Genomic DNA, 14883 nt, shown 5'->3' with positions numbered 1-14883 from the left:
ATTCAGGAACCAATTCTTTAGATCTATTTGTTCCATAAATAAATGCTTATTCAAAAAAAATCCTTCTGCTGTTATCACAGATCCTAATATTCAGCCTTGGTTTTGCTTTGTTTTTTCAAATGGGACTTTTTAGGGGTGACAGTAAGACTTGGCCAAAAGCTAGGCATTTTCCAGTCCAAGGAGGAGAAAACCTTTGTCAGACATTGGTTTTACCTTCCTTTATGCCATGGTGGACCTTAATAACAAAAACATTGTTGAATAACTCCTTGAATATTAAGGACGTTTTTATGCTTTTTAACATATGCTATATATTACCATGAAGCCTTATGCTATATTATATAGAATAAAGTGAATGTATTTGAATTTATAATCCATAATGGCATTTTTATTGCTGTTCATTCTAGAGAACTAAAACCAGTTTCCTGAGAGCACTGGTATTTCCAGTGAAGGGAGACGGACAAATGTGGTTTCATAATATAGATGTTCTCTGGATTGTGGGAAGCAGACAGTGTATTAGGTCCTAGAGGAAGCTAGATCCTCCAGAAACACCCAAAGAAAAATCTACCAGAAGGAACAGTATTAAAACCAAAGAGAATCAACTATAGACTCCTCCTTCTAGTCCACGACTATAAAAATTTTTAAAAAAGGTGGGGCACCCAGAATCCTGTGGAAGATCTGAGCCGAGATAAGCTAAGAGAGGTGGAAGGCTAAGCTTGCAAGCGTCGAGGTCCCATAGGAGGAGAGAGATTCAGACTAACAACCATTGCAAGACCAGTTCTGAACCTCAACTTCAGCAGAAGACAGGATCAGAGCAGCATTGATGATAATGATGAAACAGTATACCAAAATTTCTGGAATGCAACTAAGGCAGCTCTTTGGGGAAAAATTAAATCCCTAAAGACATACATTAACAAAATAGAAAAGAGGATTAATGAATTGAATATGCATTTTTTAAAACTTAAGAGTCAACAAAAGCAAAACCAAATTAAACACAAAAGAAATAGCTATTGAAAATTAGAGGAGAAAAAGTAGCTAAACAAAAAGATTATAATAATAATAAAAGTAACAGTTGTTTCTTTGTTAAAAAAAAAAAAGAAACAAAATTGATAAGCCTTTGGCTAACGAGATTAAAAAGAGGGCAAAAAAAAATCACATCAACAAAATAGCAAAGGAACAAGATAAAATCACAATACCAGAAGAAATAAAATATCAGTACTTATTATGTACAGTTATGAACTAACAAAACTTGAGATCACACACACACAAATAGAGGAATGCTTTCTTTTTTTTTTTTGGTGAGGCAATCGGGGTTAAGTGACTTGCCCAAGGTCACACATCTAGTACATGACAAGTGTTTGGTCTGAGGCCGGATTTGAACTCAGGTCCTCCTGACTTCAGGGCCGGTGCTCTATCCACTGTGCCACCTAGCTGCCCTTGAGGAATACTTTCAAAAATATAAAATATTCAATCTCAAAAAAGCAAATAGAACTAGCTATAAAGGAAAAAAATTCCTGCTCCTGATGGTTTCACAGAATTCTTTCAAATTTTTAAAGAACAATTAATACCAGCACTGCACAAGTTATTCTCAAAAACTGAAGAAGAAAGCACTCTACCAGACTCCGTTTATCAGACCAATATCTTCTTAATATCTAATTCAGAGAAGGATAAAGCACAGGAGAACTATAGACCAATATAATTAAAGAATGTTTAAAAAAATTTAACATAAAATCCTGTAAACAGACTATAGAAATTCATCCTAGAAATCATTTATTATGACCAAGTTGGACTTATTCTAGGAATGTAAGTATGTTTTTCAGCATTAGAAAAACAACATAATTTATCATATTAAAAATAAAATTATCCAAAATTACATAATTCAATAAACAAAATGCCTTTGACAAAATAAACATTCATTTATACTAAAAACCCTACAAAGTATAGTCATAGAAGGAATTTTAAAAATATTTTTAAAAGTATCTAAAACCAAAAGCAAACGTCATATGAAGTGGAAGATCCCTAGAAGCTTTCCCAGTAAATAACAGGAATAAAGGTAAGGATGCCCACTTTCCCTGCTGTTGCTGGATGTAGTGCTATAAGTGCTAGCAATAACAATAACACAAGAGAAATTAAAGGCATTAAGATGGGCAAAGAGAAATAAACTCCTATTTGCTAGTGACATGATGGTTTACTTAAAAAATCCAAGGGAATCTGCAGAGATACTAGTTGAGACAATAGCTTTAATAAAGTTGTAGTCTACAAAATAAACTCACAAAAATCACAAAATAATTATAACAAAATCCAAGAGTCAGTAATAGAAAGGGAAATTCCATCCCAGATAACTGTAAAATACATAAAATATTTTAGGATCATCTACCAAAATACACAAAATGCATCTACAGACTCAATTACAAAGTGTTTCTTAAACATAGAAAGCAACTTAAATAGCTGGAGGAATAATCAAGTGCTCATGGCTGATCCATAGCAATGTAATTTAAAATGAGAATGCTACCAAAGTTAATTTATAGTTTTAATGCCATCCCAATCAAACCAACAGCTTTGTAAAACTCAATAAAATAATAACAAAATTCATTTAAAGAAACAAAATATCTAGAATATAATAGGAAATAATGAAAAAGAAGTAGGGATAAAGGAAGAATAGTACTTCTAGTCCTCAAACTATATTCTAAATTAGTAATCATCAAAACTACTTGGTATTAGTTAAAAAATAATAGAGAAATACATCATTTGAACACACTACACAAGGTGGAATTAGAAACAATGAATTTCATAACTCAGTATCTTATAAACCTGAAAACACAAATTACCTAACTCCCTGTTTTGTAAAAACTGCTGCAAAGCAATCTGACAAATTAATTTAATTTTTTTTAACTTTTTTTTTTTTTTTTTTTTTGGTTAGGCAATGGGGTTAAGTGACTTGCCCAGGGTCACACAGCTAGTAAGTGTTATATGTCTGAGGCCGGATTTGAACTCAGGTCCTCTTGAATCCAGGGCCAGTGCTATATCCACTGCACCACCTAGCTGCCCCCAACAAATTAATTTTAGATGAGCAACTAAGACCATATTCCACAATAAATTCAAAATTACCTGATATTAAATATTAAAAAAGAGAAGATCATAAATCTTTACAACTATGAGAAAATAAATTCTTAACCAAACAAGGGAAAGAGGCAATTACAAAAAATAAAACTGCTGATTTTGATTATATGAAATAGAAAAGCTTTTGCACAAACAAAAATTAATGTATCTTGGTTAAGAAGAGAAATAGTCAAATGGAGAAAAATATCTTTGCATCAGATTTCTCAAATAAGGGTTTTATATCCAAGATATGTTGACAACTGACAGGTAATAAGTAATCAATAAACATTTATTAAGCACCTACTATGTGCCAGACACTGTGCTGTGCACTAGGGATGCAAAAAGAGGCAAAAAACAACCCTTGGCCTCAAGAATAGTACAATCTAATGAGGGAGACAACATGCAAACAAATATATAAACAAAGCAAGCTATATACAGGATAAAAAGAAATAATTAATAGAGGGAAGGCACCAGAATTAAGCCTTGTGGGACAGGCTTCCTTTAGAAGTTGGGATTTTATTTGAGACTTTAAAGAAGCCGGGCGGTCAGTAGGCAAAGATGAGGAAGGAGAGCGTTCCAGACAGGATAACAGTCAAAATGCCCAGAGTCAAGAGATGGAGTGTCTTGTTCATAGAACAATCAAAAGGCTAGTGTCATTGGACTGGAGAGTATGTGTCAGAGAATGAGGAAAAAGAAGATTGTAGCTAAGAGTTAGGCTAGGTGATGAATGCCAAACAGAGCATTTTGTATTTGATCCTGGAGGTGATAGGGGCCCCCAGAGTTTAGTGAGTAGGGGGTCACTTAGTCAGACCTGTGTTTTAGGAAAATCACTTGGTGGCAGAATGGAGAATGAATTGTAGTAGAGGGAAACTTTGAGGCAGTCAGACTTTGTGGTTGAATTGTTTCAGTCGTGTCCAATTCTTCATAACTCCATGGGGTTTTCTTGGCAAAGATACTGGAGTGGTTTGCCATTTCCTTCTCCAGCTTATTTTACAAATGAGGAAACTGAGGCAAACAGGGTTAAATGACTTGCCCAGGGTCACACAGCTAGTAAGTGTCTGAGGCTGGATTTGAACTCAGGAAGATGAGTCTTCCTGATTCCGGACCTGGTGCTCTATCCCCTGCATTAGCTGCAGTCAGATTTAGCTATTGCAGTAGTCCAGGCATGACATGAAGAGGGCCTGCACTAGAGTGGTGGCAGTGTCAGAGGAGAGAAGGTGTGTCTGAGAGATGTTGCAAAGGCCTTAGCAACAGATTGGATATTTGGGGGTATGGAGGGTGAGAAATAGTGAGGAGTTCAGGATAATCTCTAGGTTGTGAACCTGAGTGACTAGGCCACACAGCTAATCAATATCTGAGGCATGATTTGAATTCAGGTCTTCCAGACTTAAATCCTAGCATTTCTACCACTGCACCAAATAGCAACACTTTTTGTGGAATTGGAAACAGAGTAGATGTCCATAAATTGGGTAATGGCAAAACAAACAGTACTACATGAATGTAATAAAATATCACATGGCAAATATGATAAATGGAAAGATTAATATGAACTATGTAGAGCAAGGTAAGCAGAGCCTAGAAAATAATATACACAATGCTATAGTAACGTAAATGGAAAAGCAACCACAAAACAATTGAAAGTGAGCATTGCAGAATTGCAAAGAATAAGCCTGGCTCCAGAGGAGATATGAGAGTACACCCTTATTTCCCCCTCACTCTTTTACAGAGATGTGACACAGGACCACAGAGTTTATATTTCCAGCCTTTTTCAAAGTATGTATTGGTTTTGCTTTTTCTCTTTCCTTTGTCTGGTTTTTTACTTTAAAAATTATTTTTGCTATGAGATATCTTTCTGGGAGGGGTAAAGGCTGTGGATACAGGGAAAATTTTTAATTTTACAGAATTATCCCAGGCAAGTCACCTGAGTCCTCTGAACTTCAGTTTCCTTACCAAAAGGTTATAATGATACCTGAGCTATGTACTATCTCAGGGTTATTTTGAAGAAATTAGCATGAGTTGTTATTGTTTGTGTGACAGGGAATATACATTTGCATATGCTTATTATTTTCATATATAAGTTATTTTGAATACTTGTGGAAGGTTTGTGAAAAGCATTTAAAATTTTTTCCATCACAAAATCTTTTTTTTATTTACTTTCAGATTTTAAAATATCAGTTGGCAAACTACTTAGGGTTGGGGAATGGGTCTAGTGATTATACACTCTCAAACAGGATGCCCAATCTCTTCCTGCCCAGAATCTGGACTTTGCTGAAGCCCCTTCATTTATGAAAAGGGAACAATTCAAGTAAACCACAAATCCACGGCATCAGGACTTACCACTTCCAGTCCAGAGCTCCCTCAAAGTCAGTTCTGAAATTCCCAGGGGTCTGTGTAACTGCTTTGATGGCCCAGGAAGTCCTAGACCAAATTAGATTCCTGTGTATGTTATCAGTGGCCCAAACCTCAAGAAAACCAGAGCCGACTCTGACCCTGGACATTTTCTAGATTGAAGATGTTGGTGGCCACACCAGAGGTCTGTCCTTCCCTACCTCTTCCCAAGGGGAACTCTGACTCAATATTCACTTCTGTAATGCTTCCACTCAACACCTATAGTAGGAAGATTTTCAGGTAGCTTAGAGATTCCAATCTACCCCATCATTCTTCATTCATAAGTAGAACTTAATGTGTCATTTCATAATCTAATATGTTACCAGAATAGCTGCATACTTATATAATGTGAATCAATTTCTTTGAACTTCTACTCTGTTGATTTGGACCTTAAGATACCATATGATAGTAATATTCTAGTAGATCCTTTCCTTCCTCCTCAAAAGAAATTCAAATAATCTTGGTTGTCTACTCATACACAGTATGAGTATAAGTTTTGGAGGGTCAAAATTAGGTTTGACATAAGGAGAAATTTCTTAACAACTATCTATCCAGAAGTAGAATGGACTGCTTTTAGAGGTAGTAGGTTCCCTCTACTGAAGGTCCTCATGAACGAGTTGTTGTGGCCATTTATTAAGTATATTGTATAAGGGATCCTCACTCAAGTATCATTTGGATTAAATGGCCTTTTCAGTCCCTTCCACTTTCAGATTCTGTGATGAGAATTGGAACATTTCTACTCTGGTTCCCAGGAATCTATGTGACACAAAGCTGGGGTTTGTGATCCTTCAGTCTGAAAAGGGAAAAATGAGTTGCATTCCACCTTTCTGTGATAGGAAATCAAGGAATTATTCTTTCATCCTGTCTTTCATCCATTATGGCCCAGCATTTGCCTGATTCTAGTCATCCTGTTGCTGTGCATTCCCCCAGCCTCTCCTCTTCTGAACCCTGCAAGGCAGCCTTTCGGGCTTAGATTAGTTATAACCCAACCTCCGCCTGAGCAGCCACAGTGGCAGCTGCAGTGCCATTAGGAATCTGTGAACTGGCCTAGGTTTAGGCGTGATCTAGAATAGTTGAGACGAGTAGTCATGATGGATTACAATCTATGTTGCAGATTCTTATTTTGTACCTCACACCTATCCTCCACAACCCCCATTGCACTCTTCTCTTTGTCCATGCAGCCACCACCCTAGTTCAGACTCTTCACTCTCACCTGGATTATTACAATGATAAGACTCTTCCCTTTCCTCTCCATCCTTTCACACTGCTTCCAAAGAAATTATCCTAAAATTCAGGACCAAACATATTATATATAAGCTATAGAGCCTCCCTGTTGACTCTAGGATCAAATCTAAACTCCTATTTGGCATTGAAAGCTCTTCCCAATCTGGCTTCAAACTACCTCACCAACTTTATTATAAATTACTCCCCTTCATTAGAAAAGATGTAGACATGAGGATGTCATTTCAGACACTGGAGACAGCCAGTGGAAAGACTGCATAGACCGAGATATTGTCATATGTAAGAGGCAGAAAAAGCCAGTTTGGCTGGATCATAGTGTGAGGAGAGGGAGCAAAAGGAGGGTGAGGCAGTGTACAGTGAGGCTGGGAAGATAAGTTAAAGCAAGATTGTGATGCTATTCAGAGGAGTTTATATTCTATGCTAAAGGCAATAGGGAACTACTAGAATTGGTTGAACAGCTCAGTGACTTGATCAAATCTGCACTTAAGTAAAATCACTTTGGAAGCACTATGGAGGATAGATTTCAGTGGAGAAACTTGAGGTAGGGCAACCAGTGGGGCAACTTATTCCAGTAATCTAGGCAAGAGGTGATGAAGGCCTTAGTTAAGATAGTTGGCTGTGTAAGTAAAAAGAAGAGGTCGAATGTGACATGTTATAGCAATAGAAATGGCATGACTTGGTAGCTGATTAGACCTGTGAGGTGAGAGTGGAGGAGTCCAGGATAGCACCAAGATTATAAACCTGGGAGACTAGAAGAATGGTGGTGCCTTCATCAAATATAGAGAAGTTTGGAAGAGGACTCATCCAACGACTCATCGTTGTAGGGGGGCAGGCAAAAGAGAATACGTTTTGTTTTTTACTTATACTCATTTGTATATATTGACATAAGAGGCCATTCCCACCTCAGACACATCCTGGCTATGGCTGTGTGACCCTGGGCAAGCCACTTAACTTCTTAGTGCTCTAGGCAACTCTATAAGCTTATAAGTTGCAGAGAAGGCACCAACTTTCATTGGTGTATATATACTTGTCATAGTCGCATTAGAATGTAAACTCCTGCCAAGTAGGGATTATTTCATTTGTTATATTTGTATCTTAAGCACCTAAAAAAGTATCCACACTTAATAGGGACTTAATTAGTACTTGTCAGTGGATTGAGTTCTCTTTTAGACACGTTGAGTTTCAGATGACTTGGAGAATTCAGTATGAAAGTCCAGTAGTCAGGCAATTGGTGATGTGAGACTGAAGCTCATGGAAGAAGCTAGGGTTGAATATATAGATCTGTGAATAATTTGCAGAGATAATAATTAAATTCATCGAAGCTGATGGGTTCACCAAGAGAGTGAGTGTAGAGAAAGGAGGACTAGGACAAAGCCTTGTTTAATAATCACAGTTAGGGATCATAACATGGATGATGCTCCAGAACTGGAAAGGAAAAGTCAGACAGGTAGAAAGAGAAAAGTCATGAAATTGGAAGCCAAAATGCAAAAAAAAAAAAAAAAAAAAAAAAAATTAAGGGAAATAAGGTAATGAGTGTAGATAGCATTTTCTAAGACTTTGGCTGAAAAATTGAGAGGTACAGAATCATAGCTTAAGGACATGGTAGGGTGTAGCAAAGTTATTTAAGAATGATGTGGTCTGGGGCATGTTTGAAGGAAGTAGGGAAGGAACCGTTGTAGAGGGAGAGGTAGAAGATTAGATTGATGGGGAATGATTGAAGTCATATTCTTCTGGATATGGTGGAAGATATGTTCAAGCACATATATAAAGGGGCTAAAATTGTCAAAGGAAAGGGCCATCTATTTGTAACTTGTTGGGAATGTTATATAGTGGATATTTCTTTCAGTTATGGGTTCAGTTAGATGGCTACTGAGGTCTTTTCTAGCTCAAAAATGCTGTGCTTCTATGAGTCTGTTTTACCTGGTTCTTTTTAAACATTTTTATCAGTGACTTGGATAAAAGCATGGTGACAATTCATCAACTGATGATTAGTGTGTGCTAGGCACTGTGCCTGGCGTTAGGGACACAAAGAATAAAGCAAAAGCAGTCCCAGCCCTCAAGAACCTTACTTTCTAATGTGGGAGACAAGAAGTGCACATAGAATACTAGAGTTGATAGAAGGTGCCCTTAGAGGGGAAGACTAGCAGTTGGGGAGACCAGAACAGTACTTGGGTACAAATATAACATGCATTTGTCATGTTTTTATTTGTATCATAGTCATTGTGTCTGTTACTCTGACTTTCTTTTCTTCCTTCTGCATCACTTCATATAATTGTTTCCAGGTTTCTATGAAATCTTTAAATCTGTCATCCCTTACTGCAAAATAATACCTTATTACAATCATATGACATGGTGAGTAGCTTGTTCCTCAACCCCCCAATTGTTGGTTACTTATTTTGTTTCCAGCTTTTTTTGTTATTACAAATAATGTTGTTATGAATGTTTTTGTACATATTGATCTCACTGTCTTTAAAATCCTTGGGACATAAATCCTTGAGTGCAGTCACTGGGTCAAAAGTTTATTAACTGTTCATGTACAGTTCCAAATCGTCTTCCAAGATGGTTAGGTCAGTCCACAGTCATACCACTTATGTATTCTAGAGGTGCCCATAGTGGGCGATACCACCCCCCGGGGGTCGCTGGAATGATCCAGGAGGAGGGCAGTAGTAGCCTTGGGTGCATTTGGGAAGTGTTGAGTAAAAATAAGGGAGTGGTAGAAGCATAAGGAAAGAAGAGAAGAAAATTTTGAAAAACCATTTCTACATGTTTAATCGTAGTGATTACATTATTTTCCAAATAAACACTCAAAATGCAAGTTATAATCCATCAGTGGTCAAGTCCGCCAACAGGTCTTCAAGCAAATGTTGGTAGGCGAGCTTGTTGCAAATTGTCAGGAAGTCCAGCATGCATCAGCAGGAATATGTGTGTGTAATGACTTCTACAATATGATACTATATAGCTACCTGATGCGGTATTGTATCATCAAAATTTCAATGCAGGAAAAAAACCCACAGATTTACAATAAATTATTAAATTTAAAATGAATTATTTTAAAAAAAATATTTAGTTTGTTTTGAAATGATTTAAAATTTTTTTTTAAAAGCCACTAAAGGGTTAAAGAAAATAGCTTTCTGAGGGGGAGGGGGGGCAGGGAGAGGGATGCTGAATATTTTTTTTAAGGGGGTAATAAGCCAAATAAGTTTGGGAACCTCCATATTAAGCTAATACAGTTTTCCATCTTTTAAAGTATTTGCCAATTTGATGGGTGTCTGAGTTGATATTCATCAAGGTTTTTTAATTTGCATTCCCCTGATACTGATTTTGAGCAATTTTTAGATGATTATTTGTAGTTAGCCATTTCTTCTTTTGAAAAGTCATATCCTTTGACCATTTATTTTAATATGTATTTTCTCATTCTAGAGTTTATTTAGTTTTTATATAATCATAATTATGTTTTATCTTTTATAATCTCCTTTATTCCATGTTTGATCATAAATTATATCTCTATCAGTGCTTGTAAAAATATAACCTTCCATTCTCATTTCTTTTATAATATAAATTTTAATATTTAGGTTGCTTATCTATTCAAAATTTGACACTTCTTCACAAAGACATATTTATTTTAAGCTACAAAGAAAGAAGAAAGAGCTGCACTTAGACCATGAAAGAAACCTTCAGGAACTTCAGGATTCTATCCGGAGAATCAAAGAGGAGTGTGCTCATCAGGTGGAGTTGGAGATATCAAAGATGAAGCAACTGGATGGAGAAAAGCAACGACTTCAGCAGCAGGTTAGAGAACATTGGCAAACTGTGCCCTCGAACCCTATTAAATGTAATTGGGAATGTTTAACAAGGTAAACCAAAACACAAAGAGCATAGATAATGCTAATATGTGGTTTTCTAAGTCAATGTGTGGCCTTCAGGGACCATTTCTATTGAAATTTGACACCACTAAGGTAGTAGATATATTGTTAAACTTGGGTTTACATCCCACCTCTGATGGTAACCCTGTAACCATGGTCAAGTCACTTAATCTTTCTGAGCCTCAGTTTGCTCATCTTTAAAATGAGAATAATAATAATAATGATAATACCTGTTATACTTATCTCAAAACGTTGTGAAGCTCAAATGAAATAACACATGTAATGTTGTTTGCAGTGTGATAAGAATGCCAGATATTATTATTACTATTTTTTATTTGTTGAGAGAGTTTATTTCCTTTTTGGGAGAATAATAAATGGATGGGGGAAATTCAGTTAAAAGTGATTTTGTTTTATAGTATTCATTCATCATTATGATTCATAGTTGCTTCTTTAATTTACACTTGCTTTTTGAAGTTGCAAGATGAAGATGGTTTGCATCTGGTAGGTTTTATTTTTCATTTCTTCGTAGCTCTTTATATGAAACTTAGTCTGACCAATTCCATATGGTAGGAAATATATCCAGTGCTTTTAATTTGAAAAATATTCCAGCATAGTACGTATTTAATAGATAACTCTTTGAATTTTTAAAACATGAAATAGAATTCTAAACAATACTCGTAAAAACAAGTGAGACATGCCTTTCTTTTGAATTTGGATTGTTGTTAGTGTATATTTTTGTTTTATAAAAGTTTCTTTTAAAATACTAAATCTTAAATCTTCATTATTATTGTTTTGTATCCTTAAATTGTGGAGGGATTTTCTTTGACCATTAAAAATTTTTCTAAAATAACAAGTCAACTGATTTTGATCTTCTTTAGGTAAATTAAAGCTGAAATACTGTGCAACTATTGCTGGTATGAACATTTTACCATTTTATGTTTTTATTTTTACAAGACTGTATATACTAAGTTTATTTCCTTCACCTTTCTCTACTCTAAACCCATACTGAAATGTTTTGAGTCTTTAGTGGAAAATTCATTTCAGGAATATTGCATTTATTTGAATATCACACTTGTGGCAATTTTTGTCATTTAGAATGTAACAAGGAACATAGAAGTAAGCAAAAAAGGCCTTTGAAAAGCCAAAATATCAACGCCTATCTACTTTACTTGTAATTAAAGACTTCACTTGCCTGTAAATTTTTTATTTTCTATACAACTGAGACAGGCTTTGTTGTTGGTAAAGAAACTTTTTAAAGCTAAGGCAATAAATAGCAGTGACAGCCTGACAGTAAGTGCACACATAAAAAGCACACCCAAATACTCAGGCCTCCTGTGGTTCTTTTGTGAAAACCTCCCAGAAAAACGCCTCAGTAGCCCCTGGAGATGCCACTGTGAAATGCTGTAGTATAGGAAGTGACCTAACAGTACAGTATAATAATGGATAATTGTAATGATAGACCTGAGCTTTAGTCATTAATAAAAGGTTAAATCATGTTTGTTTAATTCAATTTAAGAAAATACTTAGGTATTTAAGATATTTTAGATTTTCACGAAAATATTTAAATTTATTTTACACTGTGAGGGGAGTAAAGCTATAGCTTATTATCAATAGCAAGAGAAGTGCTATGAAAGATGTCATCATCAAATATATGTGCAACTGGAATAGAAGGTTGGCCAGTCATAGTGAGATTGAGGGGATAACAATCTGAGTACTGTACAGGTACCCAAAAACCATAGAGTGAATCAAAGGAAGCCTTCCAGAAGGATTTATGGAAAAGAACTATAGAGATTGAGGAGAAGTGGAGGGGTTGTGACCTGCATTTAAGGAAGAAGTATCTAGAGTGAAGAAATCACAAATATATCAAAGTATCAGACATTGTAGCTTAAAAGGGTAATCTGGAAAATTCAGTTTGTTCCTCAGTTGAAACTACATAAAGGATTTTTAAGTACACTATTTAGTTAGAATGTTTCTAACTTTGGCATAAAATAAAAATCTAATCTTCTCAAACTTTCTTTAGAGTTGCTGTGTAGGTTTCACATTGGCTTTCTTTTTCAAACGCAGTGGAGCGTAAAGGCTTAGAGCCTTGATCATTGGTTTAATTAATGACATATTTGATATATCCATAAATCTATTAAGGAATATATCTTTCTTATTTCATAGTAGTACTTACCCAAAAATTCTTAAATTGCAAGTTTACTTTTTTGTAACTTTATATTGTGTGTATTTTGAGGAAGGTTATTTTATGTAATGCTTTAGATCTTTATTATTTTTACGACTAACAATAATCACTGACATTTTATAGCACTTTTAGGTTTACAGAATACCTTATAAATATTATTTCATTTGCTCCTTATAACTGCTTCGTAAGATACACAACTACATCTATTATCCCCATTTTACAAATGAGAAAACTGGTTCAGAAAGATTGAGACTTGCCTGTGGTCACACAACTAGTTAAGACAAGATTCAAGTCAAATCTTTGTGTCTCCAAATCCATCACTCCTCACCTTGTTAATTTTCATAATTTACAGATTTATATTATCTTTTGATTTGACTTGTTTATTATCTTATCCTGTTATCTTTGTCATCAAATTCATAAAAAGTATAACACCACTGAATTTCTGTTTCTAATGAGTATATTCTATTAAATCTAGAAATCTAAAGAAGGTCTTGTTAAGAGTGAATTTTTAAAATTCTAAAACTTAACTGAAAATTATCTTAACACTTTCTCTAAGAAGCACTACACTTGAAAAAGATTTTTTTGTGTCTGCTTTTAAAAAGAAGTTCATTTACCAAATTAAAAGAAGCTGTGGCTGATCTGAGTTTTGTAATATTTTACTTATATATTATTATTAAATTAAGTGGATTTTATTGTTTGAGGTTTTTTGTTCTTATCTTTTTGCCATAGCTTTATGATGCTGAAATTAAATATAAAACTTTGGAAAAAGAATTCCAGCATTTCAAGGACCAACAAAACAGCAAACCAGAAATCCGTCTTCAGTCAGAAATAAATCTTCTCACCTTGGAAAAGGTACCTCAGTTAACTTACTACTGTGTCACTGGGAATAGTTAAGCTAGTTGAATAACGCTAGTCAATAAATAATTTATACATGCTAATGACAGGAACATACATCTAGAGTTGGAAGGGACGTTAGGAGCCATCTAATATAAACCCTCTCATTTTACAGATGAGGGAACTGAAGCCCAGAGAGGTGGGACTTAAACTGCTGTCCTTTGCCTCCAAATGCAGCACACTTCCTATTGTACCACACTGGCGCTATTTCAGTGGAATATCTTACTATGTAAGAAGATTGCTTTTGAAGTTATACTTTCAAGACTTTAAGACATTTGGAATATGAGTGCTTTACATATTTGACTCTGAATTATCTGATTTACCCCTATTATGCTGCAAATTAAACTTGCTTGTTCAAGTTATGGTTTAACAATAGATATTTTAAGTGTCTTATTTACCTATCAAATATGTGTAGCATTTATAACACAAAAGAAAATCATGCATTCTTTCTACTTATGGTCTGAGACTTAAAAAGTTTTGGAGAGAATCATGAAAGTGTGCTGCTGAGTCCTTTACAAATTCAATTCAATTCAACTTATATGTAATGCATATTTTATATACAAAGCACTGTGATGATAGTAGGGATACAAAGATGAAAAAACAACACAATCCTTGCCTTTAAGGAGTTTACAACAGTTACAACAATGTAAAAACAAATATGATGCAGTGTGGAATGTAATTTGACCTGAATTGAACCCTTACTACTATTACACTGTAGTTTTTTTTTTTAAAGAAAGTTTCAATTAGCAGTAAGAATTGTTGAATGCTGGAGGATTGAAGGAGGATGAACATTTAAAAAAAAAAAAGACCATTAAAGTTGCTGGTTAGGAGCGGTGAAAAGTTGAAGCCAACTTATAACCCCAAGTGTGTGGGGTGAGGCATTGAATATATAAACTGTTCCCTTAAGAAATTTGTCATTGTTAGGTAGGGAAAGGGACTGTAGCTCCAAGGGTTAGCAGGCTCTAGGTGAGAATTTTCTTTTCCTTTCTTTCTTTCTTTCTATCTCTCTTTATTTCTCTTCCTTCCTTCCTTCTAAGAGGATAGGATAGATCTCAACATATTTGAAGGTAGAGAGTAAGGAGCCAGTGGATAGGAAGTTATAACAGGGAGAAGGGGTAAGTAAGAATGGACCAAAGTCCCAGAGTGGGTGGGAGGAGATAAGATTGATAATACACACACACACACACACACACACACACACACACACACACACACACA

The 14883-nt window shown here is 35.2% G+C and overlaps 1 protein-coding gene across 2 annotated transcripts in view; it reads left to right on the top strand.

Moving 5' to 3' along the window:
* Window positions 1–14883, top strand: part of CEP120 (centrosomal protein 120) — a 101551-nt gene that overhangs the window by 68570 nt on the left and 18098 nt on the right. For both annotated transcript variants that reach the window (XM_027874828.1, XM_027874827.1), the window contains exons 16-17: window positions 10354–10515; window positions 13501–13623. In XM_027874828.1, the coding sequence (XP_027730629.1) occupies window positions 10354–10515; window positions 13501–13623 (285 nt within the window). The remainder of the gene's footprint in view (window positions 1–10353; window positions 10516–13500; window positions 13624–14883) is intronic.

This window comes from Vombatus ursinus, unplaced genomic scaffold, assembly GCF_900497805.2.
Source record: "Vombatus ursinus unplaced genomic scaffold, bare-nosed wombat genome assembly UNPS02014807.1, whole genome shotgun sequence".
Classification (NCBI taxonomy): domain Eukaryota; kingdom Metazoa; phylum Chordata; class Mammalia; order Diprotodontia; family Vombatidae; genus Vombatus; species Vombatus ursinus.
This window is presented reverse-complemented; position numbering and strand designations above follow the sequence as displayed.